Genomic DNA, 17,343 nt, shown 5'->3' with positions numbered 1-17,343 from the left:
CAGTTCCTTTCAATGTGACTGAATTCCTCTATGGAAAGAAAGGAAGGCCAACTGACTGGGAACAAAGGCTGTTTGTTTATCCAGACACTTGCATTTGGCAGACTCTCAAAGGCAGGCAGAGGAGTGCAAAGACTTACAGGGAAGAAAAGGAGGGGGCTTCAGGTGTGCCCCAACTGGAGGCTGGCAGCAGACCCTAAAGTGATTGGTTAGGGGTGCATATTTGGCCTTTTCTGGATGGTCCTAAGTTGGAAGCAAAGACAAACAGTAGGAAACCAGTTATTAATGAGGGCCATTAGGGGCCAATTGTTAGAGAAGTTATTTTTAGCTTTCTGGATTGTCACCAGAGACAGACGTCTGATTTCTAGCAGGCTGCCTTCCTGAACTAGCTACCATGTAAGGAAGGGTTAGTTTCCTGGGCAGGCTGCTGCAGGTTGTGGGTTCTGCTATTACATACGGTCTGGCTAGGTCCATGTGTAGACTCAATCTCTTGCCTCTCTTATTCAGGCCCACCAAGTATCTTAAATTCCCTGGCCTGCCAGGAAGTGACCTTCCTAACACCCCGTAAGCTAGGGCCCTAGAAGCCAGGGGCCAGGCAGGGTTCCTGGAAGGGCTTTGAAGGCACTGGCTCCATAGAGTGAAAAGTGGTTTGTCATAGTGGATTCCATGAGCATCATGCAGAAATATGACATTACAAGTAAGGCCCTGGTTAAGCTTATCAGTTTGTCCAATTATATCCTGGTTTTAAAAAAAGTACAGTATGGCAGTTTTGAGGCCAAACGCTTGGTTCCTGGACCTGTTTTGAAAGCATAAGCAGAACTATAGTTGTATTAATTGCTTTATTAACTCACCTCCACTTTGTTATGTTCCCTAGTTACGTTTCATGCATGATCAGTTATTAACTTTACCTTTTTATCCCTACACCCTGTTTACTCATGGACTGTAGAAACCTAATGGGGACCAGATGATAACCTCTGTCTTGATGGACCAGGTCCCAAATAGCACCTCACTGTTCAAAAGATTGCTTACCTCCAGATTGTTTTGAGACCCATGCCCTTAAGGTTTCAAGAAACCCCTTAACCTCCACTCAAATATATATGCTATCCCTAGGCTCAATAGTGCCACACAGCCTTGGGAATGATCCCCTGATTTTCTGGAGTGCCCTTCTGATAATAATAATTGCCCTTCCTTTGCTTCAAAACCTCAGACACTGGATTACTGTGTATCAGGTGCACAGACAAGCCTGAGTTTGGTAACAGTTTCTCAACAAATCATACACAAAATTACCATATGATTTAATTCATACAATACTGTATTACTCTGCTTCTGGGCATATACACAAAAGAAGTGAAAGCAGGGATTCAAACAGATATATGTACACCGATACGAACAGCAGCAGGATTCACAAAAGCTAAGCAAGTATCCATAGATGGGTGGATGGATAAACAAAGCATGGTTTTATCCATATGATGGTACAGTATTCAGCTTCAAAAAGAAAGAACATTCCTTTTTTTTTTCAAAGGAAAGAACATTCTGACACATGATACAACATGTATGAACCTTGAGGACATTACATGAAATAAGCAAAATAAGCCAGCTACAAACGGGGAGATACTATATAATTTCACGTATATAAGGTGCCTAGAGGGATCCCTGGGTGGCGCAGCGGTTTGGCGCCTGCCTTTGGCCCAGGGCACGATCCTGGAGACCCGGGAGTCTCCGGGATCGAATCCCACGTCGGGCTCCCAGTGCATGGAGCCGCTTCTCCCTCTGCCTATGTCTCTGCCTCTCTCTCTCTGTGTGACTATCATAAATAAATAAAAATTAAAAAAAAAAAAATAAGGTGCCTAGAGTAGTCAGCTTCTCAGACAGAAAGTAGATTGGTGGTTGCCAAGGGCTGGGGGCGGGGGAGAAGAAATGAAGAGCCACTGTTCCAGGGGTACGGAATTTCAGCTGGAAAGATGAAAAAATTCTGGACATGGGTGCTGGTGATGGTTGTACACTACACTGCACAGTTCCACTTAGATGAGGAATTATTTCCTGTTTTAGAGAATTATTAGTTCTTATTAATGCCACTGAATTGTACACTTAAAATGGTTCAAATGGTCAATTTTATATTGTATCTGTTTTACTCTAATTTTTCTAAAGATTTTACTTTTAAGTCATCTCTACACCTGGGTGTAGAGTGTGAGTTCGAGTGTGGGGCTCGAACTCACAACCCTGAGACCAAGAGTTGCATGCCGTACTGATTGAGCCCGCCAGGAGCCCTGCCACAGATTTTTTTAAACGGACAGATTCTGGGGCACCTGGGTGGCTCAGTGGTTGAGTGTCTGCCTTCGGCTCAGGTTGTGATCCCAGGGTCCTGGGATCCAGTCCCACATCAGGCTCCCTGCTCAGTGGGGAGTGTGCTTCTCCCTCTCCCTCTGCCCCTCCCTCTACTTGTGTGCTCTGTCTCTGTCAAATGAATAAATGAAATCTTTTTAAAAAATAAAATAAATGAACAGATTCTTCTTTGTGAACCTATGCGAATAGCAGCACACAATTTTGGGAGACTTCACAGGAACTCCAGGGCAGGGTGTAGGGGCAGGTGGGGGAGGTGGACCAGGAGGGCAGCAGAGAACTAGGTATCATTTTAAAATTTTTCATTTCAGGGGCAGCCCTGGTGGCTCAGCGGTTTAGCGCCACCTTCAGCCCAGGGCATGATCCCGGAGACCCGGGATCGGGTCCCATGTCGGGCTCCCTGCGTGGAGCCTGCTTCTCCCTCTGCCTCTCTCTCTCTATCTCTCTGTCCCTCATGAGTAAATAAATTTTAAAAATCTTAAAAAAAAATAAAAATAAAATTTGGGATCCCTGGGTGGCTCAGTGGTTTAGTGCCTGCCTTCGGGCCAGGGCGTGATCCTGGGGTCCCGGGATCGAGTCCCATGTCGGGCTCCCTGCATGGAGACTGCTTTTCCCTCTGCCTGTGTCTCTACCTCTCTCTCTCTATGTCTCTCATGAATAAATAAATAAAATCTTAAAAAAAAAAAAGAACGGAGGAGAGACAAATTCTCTTTTGGGGTATAATATGTAACTATTTCATAGGAGATTTCATCACTTTCCCCTAAGAATGAAAACATTATGGACAGAAAGGCATTCCCAGAAAGCAAACATTTTACGAAATATATTTTCATTCATTAGCATTTTATCTGCACAAACGTAACCAAGGAAAGCCCAAGTGAGCACCTCTTCTGATCTGACAGCTATTCTTTTCACGCAGCCCTCACAAGAGTGGCACTTTAAACAAATCTAATTAATTTTATAGCATTTCTCTTTTTATAAGGTGAATGACCTTTGTGATTTTCCAGGGACACTCTGAGAAATCTCAATGGCTGTTTTAGGCGTAACAGATATTATGAAAAAAATCTCTGCATTTAGGGTCCAATTTTTGGAAGGCGACATCAAAAGTGTTTTCAGAGACCACCGGGCATTTAAGATAGGATCATGGGGCTCCTGAGAAACAGAGCTGGCTCTCTTAATAAAGCTAACAAAACCTTAGTTCTTTCATAAATGATGAGCCTTTGTTCTTTGTGGGGTTTTTTTCCCTTTAAGCAATAATTTAATAAAGTATCAAAAATTATTGTTCTACAGAATCTCTGCCATCCAGTTGAATTGCACTGAAAGTAAAGAATAATGTTTCATTTTGACAGAAAGGCATCAAGTGAGTAAACCAAGAAAGCAAGACCATCAAAATAAGCAAACTTTGCCAAAGCTATGACATATATCATAGTTTCTTTTCAGACTCAGTCATTTAACAGATTTGCAGAAACATGAAACAGTGCTGTTGTCACAAAAAGTGGTGTTTTTATAAAATATAGTATTTATAAAAATTCATGTTAACAAGCAATGAGCATTGACCTTTTCAAATGAATCAACAGGGATCCCTGGGTGGCGCAGCGGTTTGGCGCCTGCCTTTGGCCCAGGGCGCGATCCTGGAGACCCGGGATCGAATCCCATGTCGGGCTCCCAGTGCATGGAGCCTGCTTCTCCCTCTGCCTTTATCTCTGCCTTGTCTCTGCCTCTCTCTATATATATGACTATCATAAATAAATAATAAAAAAAAAAAATTCAAATGAATCAACAAATACTTTAAAAGTTTCTCAGTTCTGGGGTGCCTGAGTGGCTCAGCTGGTTGAGCATCTGCCTTCAGCTCAGGTCATGACCCCAGGGTCCTGGGGACAGCCTCGCATCAGGCTCCCTACTCACAGGGAGTCTGCGTCTCCCGCTCCCTCTCCCTCTGCCCCCTGCCCAGGGGCGCTCTCTCTCTCTCTCTCAAATAAAATCTTTAGAAATAAATAAATAGGTTTCTCAGTTTTTATTTCAAACACAGAAAATATAATAGATAAAACTCACTTAATCAAAAACTTTTGGGGGTCCTTGATAATTTTTATGTGTAAAAGAGTCCAGAGACCAAGAAGTTTCAGAAATACTATTTTGAGGGAAAAAAAAAATAACACTTTTGCTTGAAAAAGAAAAGCATATACACAAAGTTTTTCTCTGGCATCCATATTAAGTATCACTTTTAACCAAAGTAATTGACTTGTGCTCCCCAGAGAACTAGCAGTTGAGAGCTGTCTGTCACACATGAGCGCTTTAGCAGACTTGCACAGCTCCTGAACCCAGCGTGTAACACCACTTCTCTCGCCACCCTGCTCACACACACCCCTTTTATACTTCCTCACATCCATTACTAGCCAAAGATAAAGCATTAAAAAAAAAAAAACCTTAAGATTATACCCAATAATCAATGTTTCAGGATTCTGCCTTATTTTAAAATTATCTAGGTAAATAACGATTACTCATTAACTCAATTTAATATTATCCCAGGTTGTAGGTTACTTAAACTTCTTCTCCACAACACAGAGGAAAAGTCCTTAGAAATTCAAGTGCTCTGACTCTGTTCCCTCCCCCTTCTCTATCAAAGGCATGGGAACCACTGATCTAACCCATGGCTCTTCAACCCTGGCCACACTGGAATCAACTGAGAAGCTTGAAAACATACTGAGTTGACATGATCTCACATACAGAAAAGCCCAAGGAATCCAATAAAAAAACTACTGGAACTAGCAAGTGAATTCAGCAAGGTTGCAGGACATAAGTATTGTAAGATCTATTTGTACTTCTCTACACTAGCAATAAACAACCCAAAAACGAAATTAAAATAATCACCTTTATAACAGCATCAAGAAAAAGAGAGCACTTAGGAATACAGGTAACAAAAGTAGCATAAGATTTGTACACTGAAAAAAAAAAGATTTGTACACTGAAAGCTAGAAATACTGTCGAAAGTAAAGATCTAACTAAATGAGAAGCCATGGGACGCCTGGGTGGCTCAGGAGGTTGAGCATCTGCCCTTGAGCGCCTGCCTTTTTTTTTTTCCCTTTTCTTGCCAGCAGCTTGCTTTCTTTAATTTCAGGGAATTTTATTATAATTCAAAAATAGGATACTTCCATGTCAACAGTGAACCAAAAGAAATCGTAGTCTGCTATTGTTACAGATGGAGATGCTGGCAATCACATTGGGAATAGAAAGAGTTAAAGACTTGGCTCAGGGCACCCGGAATCCTACATCGGGCTCCCTGTGAGGAGCCTGCTTGTGTCTCTGCCTCTCTCTGTCTCTAATGAATAAATAAATAAAATCTTAAAAAAAAAAAATGAGAAGCCATGTGATGCTTACAAACTGGGAGAATTATGGTTAAGATGGTGATACTCCCCAAAATTGACCTACAGACTCAACGCAATTCCTCTCCAACTCCCAGCTGGCTTTCTTTGCAAAAAGTTACAGATGGTTCCCATGATTCATATGGAAATATAAGATCAATAGAATAATGACAGTCCATAAATACAGGCTAATGTTTATGGTTGACAGCTCCTTGACAAAGGGGGAAGGTAAAAAGTAGTCTTTTCAACAAATGGTTCAGGCCGGCTGGGATATCCACAAGCCCCTGCCTCACGTCATATACAAAAATTAACTCAAAACAGATCATAGAAGTAATGCAAGAACTAAAACTATAAAATTCTTAGAACACAGGAATAAAACTTCATGATTTGCGTGAGGCAATTTCTTAGAAATGACGCCAAAAAAAAAAGTGATACAAGAAAAAAAAATCAAATAAACTGGACTTCTTGAAAATTAACTCTCAGGGCACCTGGCTGGCTCAGTTGGTAGAGCATGCAACTCTTGATCTCAGGGTTATAAAAATTCAAGCCCCATGTTAGGTATAGAGACTACTTAAAAATAAAATCGGGCAGCCCGGGTGGCTCAGTGGTTTAGTGCCACCTTCAGCCCAGGGCCTGATCCTGGAGACCCGAGATCAAGTCCCACGTCAGGCGCCCTGCATGGAGCCTGCTTCTCCCTCTGCCTGTGTCCCTGCCTCTCTCTCTCTCTCTCTCTCTGTGTCTCTCATGAATAAATAAATAAAATCTTAAAAATTAAATAAAAATAAAATCGTAAAAAAAAGAAAAAAAGGAGGTGTTCCCTGCTGCACCACAGATGCTCGTCAATACCAGCACCACCTCTAGCTCCCAGAACTCCAGCTGAAGGAAAAGGCGGGGTAGGTGAGCAGGCCTCTCTTACAGAGCAGACTGCCCGCAAACCCACCGGTAGGAGAGCACCAGGGAGCAACTGGCTACAAAAGCTGCTCACGGGATCCCTGGGTGGCGCAGCGGTTTGGCGCCTGCCTTTGGCCCAGGGCGCGATCCTGGAGACCCGGGATCGAATCCCACATCGGGCTCCCGGTGCATGGAGCCTGCTTCTCCCTCCGCCTGTGTCTCTGCCTCTCTCTCTCTCTCTGTGACTATCATAAATAAATAAAAATTAAAAAAAAAAAAAAGTGAAAAAAAAAAAAAAAGCTGCTCACAAGAGTACGCCCTCGACTAGAGGGGTGAAGAAGCCTCCTGTTAAGGCCTGGTACCGTGGCACCCCAAGAGGTCAGATGTTATCAGAAGTCCCCTGAACTTCTGACCCATAAACCTCCTTTCCAGCATCTGGTATGAGAAATTATTCAGGACTTCAAAACATCTGAGCTTCCAGAGTGCAGCTACAGCCAAGGAAGCAGCCAAGGGCTACCTGGTGGGCCTCTTCGAAGACACCAACCTGTGTGCTATCCATGCTAAATGTGTCACAATTTGGCAGAAGACATGCAGCTTGCTCGCCCCATATGTGGAGAACGTCTGTAACCATCCACTATGATGGGAAACATTTCATTATTAAAAAAAAAAAATTCTCTTTTCCTGGGGTCAATAGGTACCTAAGTTTATGACTACAAGTGGAAAAATAGGGTACTGGCAGTTTTTCCATTTTCATTTGTATATGAATTTTTATTTATTTATTTATTTTTTTTAAATCTTTATTTTTTTTTTTTTAATTTTATTTTTTTATTTATTTTATGATAGGCACACAGTGAGAGAGAGAGAGAGAGGCAGAGACACAGGCAGAGGGAGAAGCAGGCTCCATGCACCGGGAGCCTGACGTGGGATTCGATCCCGAGTCTCCAGGATCGCGCCCTGGGCCAAAGGCAGGCGCCAAACCGCTGCGCCACCCAGGGATCCCTGTATATGAATTTTTAAATGTGGGGACACAAAGCATTAATGCAAGTCAAAATGTTTCAGTGAACACATCTCAGTAGTTCAACTTTATAGCAATTATAAATAAACTTGTTAAATTTTTCTGGACAATGTCAGCACTTGGATTAGTCTGCTTCTTCTTCCCCCTCTGCTCCCCTCCTCTAACTCATGTGTGCTCTCTCTTTTTTTAAAGATTATTTATTTATTTGAGATAGAGAGAAAGAAAGCGAGAGAAAGACTGCATGAGCGGGGGCGGGGGGGGGGGCGGGCAGAGGGAGAAAAGCAGTCTCCCTACTGAACAGGAAACCTGACACGGGGCTCAATCCCAGCACCCCAGGATCATGACTTGAGCCAAAGGCAAATACTTAACCAACTGAGCCACCCAGGCACACCCACCCCGTTCTCTCTTTCAAATAAGTAAAAATTTAAAAAAAAATAAAAGAAAGAAAGAAAGAAAGAAAGAAAGAAAGAAAGAAAGAAAGAAAGAAAGAAAGAACAACCCAATTAAAAATTGGGCAAAAGGGATCCCTGGGTGGCGCAGCGGTTTGGCGCCTGCCTTTGGCCCAGGGCGCGATCCTGGAGACCCGGGATCGAATCCCACATCGGGCTCCCGGTGCATGGAGCCTGCTTCTCCCTCTGCCTGTGTCTCTGCCTCTCTCTCTCTCTGTGACTATCATAAATTAAAAAAAAAAAAAAAAAAAAAAAATTGGGCAAAAGATTTGAATGGGATCCAGAGAAGACACACAAATGGCCAATAAGCACATGAAAAAACGCTCAACATTATTAGCCATTACAAAAATACTAATCAAAACCACAATAAAGCCACAGGGATGGCTAGACTAAAAAAGATGGATAATAGCAAGCATTAGCAAGGATGTGGAGACACTGGACCCCTCACACATCACTGGTGGGAATATAAAATGATGCAGCTTCTCTGGGAAAGTTTGGCAGTTCCTCAAACAATTCCACACGGTTACCAAATGACCCAGCAATTCTGCTCCTAGGCACATATCTAAGAGAAATGAAAACATATGCCCACAGAAGAACTTGTATCGTGAATGTCCATAGCAGCATCACCCAGAATTATTTTTTTAAAAAGTAGAAATATGGGACGTCTGGGTGGCTCAGTGGTTGAGCGTCTGCCTTTGGTTCAGGGTGTGATCCTGGGTCCTGATACTGAGTCCCACATCAGGCTCCCCGCAGGGAGCCTGCTTCTCCCTCTACCTGTGTCTCTGTCTCTCTCTCTCTGTCTCTCATGAATAAATAAATAAAACCTTTAAAAAATAATAAATAAATAAAGTGGTGAATTTGGGACTCCTGGATGGCTCAGCAGTTGAGCATCTGCCTTTGGCTCAGGGCGTGGTCCTGGGTTCCTGGGATCGAGTACCACATCTGCCTCTCTCTGTGTCTCTCATGAATAATAAATAAAATCTTTAAAAAAAATTAAAAAAATAAACAGGTTAATTTTAGGTTATGTGAAATATCTCAATAAAGTGGTTTTAAAAAAACAAAAGGCAACCTGAGGAAGGACGTTATAAAAAGGCAGGAGGCTCTCTGCCAGGTAACTTAGGCCATTCCATCACACAGGTCCACTGCTCTACTCGGGTCTGCCACAGCCCACCATCCTGGACACCAGAGGCCTCCATCCTTGAGCCTCCTGCTTGCCCTCCCCCACCTAGGCCCTGGGCCTCAGAAAGATCTGTGCACGATGGGTGGAGCAAGATAGGCATCCCAGAGGCTGCTCCAAAATGTCCAGGCTGGCCTCTGTCCTACAGCCTCTCCCCTCAACAGCCCTAACTGCCTTTCTCTTAGAGCTTAGTCATGGAGAAGAAAAGAGTTGTTACCAAGGCCCCGTCAGACCCTAGATCATGCCACCCTGGGGCCAAGCCAGAGTTGGCCAGCGGGGTAACTGAATGGAGCAAGAGGACAGGATGGCCACAGGTATGCACATCAGGGGCTCCCGTGGGTAAGCCACAAGCCTCCCGAGTTCTAGCAGGTTGTTTCCTCCTCTAGGCAAAGGGGCAATAACTTGCATTTGGAAGGGTGCAAGGGTGTGAAAATGCAGTCAATGCAGTCAGTGCAATCACTTTACACACTGATAAGCATCATCCCAACGAGATGTTGTGACCAACAAGGGCCAGGCAGCCAGGAAAGAGTCTGGGAGGTAGGACACTGCCAAGGATCCTAGGAGGTACCCCAGGGAGAAATGGAGCTTTTAAGACGAGATGGGACGCCTGGGGGCCATCTGGTCTCATGGTGGGAACTCGGGGTGGGGGCAAAGGAAGCATGGTGGGCTAGAGAGGCATTCCCCTCAATGCTGTGCTGTTGCCCAGTCCAGGGGCCTGCCAGCCTGCCAACCCTACACCCTCCAAGACAGGGTGAGGAAATATCTGCTGGAAAGTTCTGAAGAGGTTCCAGTCAAGGGCCCTTTACCTCCTCATGCATAGCAGGGCCTGCCTTGATGCTAGGGTCCCCAGGGGCTGCTGGGCCCGGCCTTGGTCCTCTGTCCCCTCCCCATCAACCCCTGCTACCACACATACAGAGGTGGCTGGGCCCGGAAGGTGGGAGGCCAGTCCCAAACACAGTGCCCTCCCTCACCAGAAGTTAGCACCTATGGGCGCCCAGGTGGCTCAGCCCATTACGTGGCTGCCTTTAGCTCACGTCACGATCCGGGGGTCCTGAGATCAAGTCCCGTGTGGGGCTCCCTGCTCAGTGGGGAGCCTGCTCCTCCCTCTGCCTCTGCTGTTCCCCCTACTCCTGCTCTCTCTCTCTCTCTCTGATAAATAAATAAAATCTTAAAAAAAAAAATTAAAGCTCAGGATTCCCCAAAGGTGGCCTCCTCCTGTCGATCTCCAAGGAGCCTCCCAGCGCAACAGCCACGCTAATGCCGAGGGGCTGTGGGCACTGGGCTCGGTGGCTGGCCTCCTCCCACATGCAGGCCTCAGGCCTGCTTGAGGCTCACAGGGACCCCAGAGCAATTCGGCACTTACTCCCACCCGAGGCGATCTGGTGTCTCCCCCACAAGGGTCCCTGCCCCACCTCACCCCCCAGCGACAGCGACAACCTCCTCCTCCGCTCCTGTACTCCAAGCCCTAACTGAACACTAGTCCCCTAGACTCCAGCTGGCTCTCCCTGGAAAGACAAATGGAGACCCCAGAAAAGCCCCCAACTCCCTAAGTCCCTGGGGCCCAGCAGCACTCACTCCCAGGGCACAGAGGGACTCTCTGAAGGGGGACAGATATAGGGGCACAGCTGGCACTCAGCCTGCCATGGGACCTCACTGCTCCTACGTGCAAAAAGGGACACTCCCTGCCTCGTGGGATTCTTACCCTTCGCTGTGGTTTGGCAGGGATGGGGGGCAGGGGGTGCACAGAAGGGCATGTAGATCCAGGCGGGAGCCCCCAGGACACGGCCCAGGCCCGGACCGCCCGAACACATGGCTAGATGTGAGCATACACATGAGGAACACCTCACCACTGATGTTTCACATCTGCACAACTGCAGACTTTGGCTGAGAATTAAAGTGAGACAGTTCGTCAAATTAAACCAACTACAGATGCACAGATGCCCACGAACAGAAAAACAGCAACATCACTGTTGGCCTCAGATAAAAGCTCAGACCCCCCCACCCCCCCCACTAGGCTATCTGGAGCTCTCAAGACTGGTGTGCCCTCCACCCAGGCCACTGCACTCACTCTCCTCACTGTGACAAAAGGCGCTTTGTCAAGTATGTCAGCAGAGGAATGCTGACCTGCCCCACGAGTCAGCATGGCAGGAACTGACTAAGGGCGGGCTTGGGGACTCCATTCAGCCCAGGCAGAAGCCCAGATCTCCACGGTGCTCCTGACACCCTGGACCCAGAAGGCCTCTCCTCAGGCGGCGCAGCCCCACTGCTGTTCAGCCCACACCCTTCTGCTAGGCCACACGGGCCAGGCCAGGTCCAGTCAGCTGTTGTGCCTAAAAGCAACCAGTCCCCTTTCAAACCTGGCCCACAACTCAGAGGGGGTCATAAAAACCCACCTCCTGGCATCCTCTGCAACACCCAATAGCAAGCCGGACAGGATTACTAGAGGAGAGGGCAGTTTAAAAAAAACAGTTCCTGGTATCTCTGGGTGGCTCAGCGGTTTGGCACCTGCCTTCGGCCCAGGGCTTGATCCTGGAGACCCGGGATAGAGTCCCACATCGGACTCCCTGAATGGAGCCTGCTTCTCCCTCTGCCTGTGTCTCTGCCTCTCTCTCTGTCTGTCTCTCATGAATGAATGAATGAATGAATGAATGAATGAATGAATGAATAAATAAATAAATCTTGAAAAAAAAAAAAACTTCCTCATTTTCTAAGTTCATGGCTTCCAGGGCCCTGACACAAAGCCAACCAAGAATCGATGGTTGCTTTATGGTTCATCCAGACTGAGTTTGCCTTTCATTTGAAACTTCCCCATTTTGACCTCTGCGGACAGGAAGGGAAGAGGAAGGGAAGGCACAGAAAGGATTGAGCCCCAGGATGGGAGGCTGGGGAACCTGCCAGCCAAAATCCCACCCAGAGGGTCCAGGGCACTGCTCCCTAAAGCTTCAGCCAGTCCCACACACATCACCAGCTGCCTGAAAGGGAAGGAGAGTCCACAGAAAGACCACAGTCATCCTCTCTGCTCCTTACCCCTTCACGTCTAACTGGTGTCGAGGTGCAGAGGTAGATGGGCTGGATTTGGGAAATGGGCTAGTGAGTAGCCTGGAAATCCAGCTAGTGCAATATAACACTTAGAGCTGGGACTTGGGGGTCTGACTCCCTCAGTTGTGACCCTGGGCAAGTTACTTAATCACTCCAAACCTCAGTTTCCCCATCTGAAGAACAGGGATGATAACCTTGCTTCTGATTTCTGTGATGTCCAAATGAGCTAACTACTATGCATAAAGTTCTTATGTGGGCATCTGGCCCACAGTGAGCTCTGCAGGTTACCACCATTCTCAATTAGCTGTCTTTTTCAGACCAGTCAGTGGCTCTGGGCAAGGATATGTATGGCCCAGGGTGTGGCCAGCCGGGTGTGGCAGCCAAGATGCTGCTAATCGGATCCTACGCACAAGGAGGCCCAGTAGAGTGGGTTGCTGGCCTCAGGGGGCATCCAGGCTGGCCCTGGCCTCCTAAGCCCCAGACTGACAAATGGTCATGGTCACCGCAAGTACAACCACAGAAAGTACTTCCAATGGCCACACTCTAGATAGTCTTCTCAGGAGGTGCGAATCCAGAGCTAGCATCCCAGGTACTACCACAAAGGAACACACGGTCCCTTGCACTACGGAAAAAGAGAACACCTTGATGTGACTCATTGCCCTGCTACAAGCCAAGACTCCTGCCCCTGGAAGACTCCATCATCCAATGTCCTGCTCCTCTGTGTGGCCTCGGCGCTCCCGGCAGACCAGTCTCAGTTGTCAATGAGTGAAACCTGCAGTTCCTCCAACGAGTCTCCCCAGGTTGGCTAAGGCTGTGGACTTCCCCAGGCAAGGCCTCAGAGCAGGGCATGCAGTGCCCCTTCCCACCTAGAGATACCTCTTTCCCATCTAGGCACCCCTGACCCCAGCATTCCTGCACTGTCCTGTGTGCACTTTCCCATCTTAACCAATTGGCAAGATCCTATTCATCCTTTGGAGTCCACTTAAGATAGCCTAACCTCTTCAGACAGAACTAGCAGCAACCCACCCCATGATCCTGAAGCTCTTTGCAGCACACACTACCAAGGCCCATGTCCCAATGAATGGCAACTGCGAGGCGCCACTCCCACAAGACAGCACCCTTCCCCTCTGGAACCACACTGCCCTGTGTCCAGCATAGCATGGCCACTGGGCACCTCAGTACTCTGGCCCATGAGAAGGCTGCCTCTGCACCGTGCCTCTGAAGTGCTGCACAAGGCCTGACCCGGGACCTCCTCCTTCCCCGGGCAGGAGGGACAGACAGATCATACACATGCACAGCAGCGATGAAAGGCCGACAGTGGTGCTCCACCCAACAATGCTTTACTAGAGCTCTGCCCACCTAAACTTTTAAAACCAGAAGTCCCTCCCTCTCCACTTTCCTTCTAGCTACAAAATCAGATTATCTTCCAGGAACCGTCACTGATGACTCCCAGTGGACTCTCAGGGCCCTGGTTCAAGGTGTCAAGATGGTGCAGAGCAAGGCCCGCCCAGGAGAGCCCTCCCCAGCTCAGCCTGCCGCGCCTAGACGGGTGGAGGTGGAGTGTGCGCAAACCGCATCCCTGGGCAGGCTGTCCCCCAGCTGTCTTCCACAGAGAGGCCAGCTGAAATGTCACCACGTGAGGTACTGCGGACACCGAAGATCTGCAGGCTTGGCGGTGGAATCAGATAGTTGCCTGGGAGGTGGGGCACAGGGTCCCGCCCTGCCCCTCGGCCCTCTCCGGATCAGGGCGATCCCAGGAGCCTCAGCTGCGCTCCCCAAGCTCATCCTGCCCTGCAGCTCCCCAGCCACTTGCTAACTGAGGGTCTGAGGCTCTCCCAGCTCCCGTGGGCAGCGGTGGGGTCAGGTCACGAGGTCATTCAACAAACTGCCTTCTCCGGCCAGCCAGCGTCTGCGCGCCAAGGGCTCCTACCGCGGGGCAGGGGTAAGGGGGGGGTGCCCTAGGCCGGAGGCCGAGGTCCGCGTCTGGGCGCAGTTTCCGGGTCCGGCGCTGCACAGGTGAGGTGTGACTCGGACTCGCCCCTTCCCGTCGGCGTCCTCCCGGCGGAGGTCGGCCCGGCAGCCGCTGCGGTCGCGGCGCCAGTGCGCGGGCTGCGGGCGGGGACGTCTAGGTCCGAGGGCCCCGCCCCCCCCCCCGCCCCCCGCCCCCCCCCGCCCCCCCGCCCCCCGCCCGCACCCCCGCCCCCCTCCGCCCCCCCCGCCCCCGCCCCCACCCCGCCCGGGGCCCACACGCCCCCGCCAGTTCCAAAGACTCGCCGGGACGGGCGCGTCTCCGGCCCCCCGGGAGGGAATCCTGCCCGCCGGGCCCCGTGTGCCCGCCCGCGCGGGGGAGCCCTTCCGGCGGCGTCGGTGCCGCGAGGACCCGAGGAGCGGCCCCGGCGGGCGGCTGAGAGGCCGCGGGGGCTCGGGCGCTCCGGGCGGGCGGGACCCGGCGCCGCGCCTCCGCCCAACCCCGGGCGCCCGCGGTCCGCGACCGTGTCGGGAGGGAGGGTCCGCCGGCGGCGAGCACCGCGCGGCACGCGGGGGCCCCGGGACCTGCGGCCCAGCGCAGGCGGCTACTCACCACCCAGCAGCCGCGGCGGCAGGCGAGACCCGCGGCGGGCGCAGGGCGGCGAGCGGGCGCGGGGCCAGGCGGGCGCAGTCCCGGGGCGAGCCGAGGACGCAGCCGCCGCTCGGCCACTTCCTCTGTTTCCCGCCCGCCAGGCCGGCCCCGCCCCGCCCCGCCCCCGCCCGCCCCCGCCCGCCAGGCCGGCCCCGCCCCCGCCCGGCCCCGCCCCCGCCCCGCCTACCTGGAACGCGGGCTGCCGGGGCGGGCCCCGGGATTGGGCTCCCGCCCTCGGGCCGCGGAGGGAGCCGTCGCGGAGGGTGGCCCGGCGGGCGGGCGGGCGGGGCTCCCCGTGCTCCGCTCGGGCCCCGGAGCCTTCCCGCGGCCGCCGAGAGCGCTCTGACTGCGGCAGGCGGGACACGGGCACCAAGTCAGCTTCCCGCGCGCCGTGAACACACAGGACCGTGGAAGGGGCTACACTGCACCACCGAATAGAAGCGATTTTATGTTTTTAGAGATTTTATGTATTTATTTATTTATTTATTCATGAGAAACACAGAGAGAGGCAGAGACACAGGCGGAGGGAGAAGCAGGCTCCCCGCAGGGAGCCCGAGCCGATGCGGGACTCGATCCCCGGACTCCGGGATCGCGCCCTGGGTGGAAGGCGGGCCCCAACCGCTGAGCCACCCGGGCGTCCCTAGGAGCGATTTTAAAGAAAAAGACTGGAAGGAAATACAACCAAGAATCATCACAATGTTACATTAAAATGATAAAAATTACAGTGATTTTTTTTTTTTTACTTTTCATTTTTTTTTTGTTTTCCAGTTTTTCTGAAAGGACTGTAGCCTTACTTTTACTGTAACTAAAAACTGTAATAATGAAAATCACACAATGGAATGGTTTGTTAAATTGAAACAGCTTTATCTGCTGTTTCAAGTTGATGTCTTCATCAGAGCTGCATACCCAAGTGATTAAGGTATAAGTAGCAAGTAACATTTTTTAATGGGGTTGAGGTTTCCTTTCCAGCAGCCAAAGCAGGAGAGGTCAGAGACACAGGCAGAGGAGAAGCAGGCTCCATGCAGGGAGCCAAATGTGGGACTCAATCTGGGTCTCCACGACCATGCTCTGGGCTGAAGGAAGGCGCTAAAGTGCTGAGCCACCCAGGCAGCCCTAATTTCACAATTCTGTAAAGAATGGATGGAGCACACCAATTTCCACTTCAAGAGTGGCCAACCTTATCTTGCACCTACTTTTAAATGAAATTCCTAAAAATAATAATAAATACATAAATGAAATTTCTGTGTTTTTTTTTTGTATGCAGTTTAACTTGGCTCTGAAGGAGGTGTCAAAGGGGACAATAGAAATTTTGAGCAAGAACAGGTTCATTCTAGCAAATATATTTCTTCCAATGATGACCTCTATGAAGGGGGCATAGGATACCTGAGATCAGGAACAGATGACACCTGGGTAGTCCTACCTGGACACTGTCTCCCTGCCAAGGAAGATGCTGGAAGTAACTGCTGGAGTCAGGGCGGGCATAAGCTGTGCGGCACCCAGGACAGTGCTCTTCCTGTGGGCAACGGAGGCTGGCCCACCTAAGCTCTGTCACTTCTGGCACTCATATGTTAGCACCATGAGCACATTTCTAGGACTATTAATTAAATATGTTTCTTGTGCTATATGTGGACCAGCCAGGCCTACATCATGCTCCCCAAGAAGCAGTTCCCAGGCTCAAACCTCATCAGGAGTTGTTTCATTTCTGGGATCCCTGGGTGGCGCAGCGGTTTAGCGCCTGCCTTTGGCCCAGGGCGCGATCCTGGAGACCCGGGATCGAATCCCACATCGGGCTCCCAGTGCATGGAGCCTGCTTCTCCCTCCGCCTGTGTCTCTGCCCCTCTCTCTCTCTCTGTGTGTGTGTGTGTGACTATCATAAATTAAAAAAAAAAAAAAAAAAAAGGAGTTGTTTCATTTCTAACTGATTGCAAATAACTAGTGATCCTTCTAACACCACTCAGCTCTCCTGTTGCCCTCACAGCTTCTAATTGCTAATCTTTGAATAATGGATGACATACTTCTCTCCCTCCCTAAACAGGATTTCATTCTTTCCATGCCCCTGGTCATCTTCACAAGCATGGCCCCCTGTGCTGTGAAATGGTCTTCTGCTCTGGGCTGCACTCCCGTGTTCCTGTCTCCAGAAGGCGCGCGTCCGCTCACCATTCCGTGCATCCCCAAACACGCTGATCACGGCGACGCCGCTACGAACATTCTCTTACAAAACTTTTTTTTTTTTTAAGATTTTATTTATTCATGAGAGACACAGAGAGAGAGAAAGGGAGGCAGAGACACAGGCTCCATGCAGGGAGACTGACATGGGACTCGATCCCGGGTCTCCAGGATCACACCCTGGGCTGAAGGCGGCGCTAAACCGCTGAGCCACCCGGGCTGCCCTCTTACAAATCTTTTTGTGTCTACGTGTTTTCACTTCTACTGAGGATAATACCTAGGAGTGGCACTGC

At 49.8% G+C, this 17,343-nt stretch overlaps 1 protein-coding gene across 2 annotated transcripts in view; it reads right to left on the bottom strand.

Moving 5' to 3' along the window:
- BID (BH3 interacting domain death agonist) overlaps positions 1-11,189 on the bottom strand; it is a 35,341-nt gene extending 24,152 nt beyond the window's left edge. Inside the window, exon 1 of one of the 2 annotated variants that reach the window (XM_041736953.1) lies at positions 10,928-11,189. In XM_041736953.1, coding sequence (XP_041592887.1) covers positions 10,928-11,058 — 131 coding nt within the window. In that variant the 5' untranslated portion in view covers positions 11,059-11,189. The remainder of the gene's footprint in view (positions 1-10,927) is intronic. The other variant, XM_041736952.1, reaches the window with a different exon arrangement.
- Between the last annotated feature and the right edge of the window lie 6,154 nt (positions 11,190-17,343).

Source organism: Vulpes lagopus, chromosome 21 (assembly GCF_018345385.1).
Source record: "Vulpes lagopus strain Blue_001 chromosome 21, ASM1834538v1, whole genome shotgun sequence".
NCBI classification, from domain to species: Eukaryota; Metazoa; Chordata; class Mammalia; order Carnivora; family Canidae; genus Vulpes; species Vulpes lagopus.
Note: the sequence above shows the minus strand (reverse complement) of the source record. Positions and strands in the feature narration are given on the sequence as shown.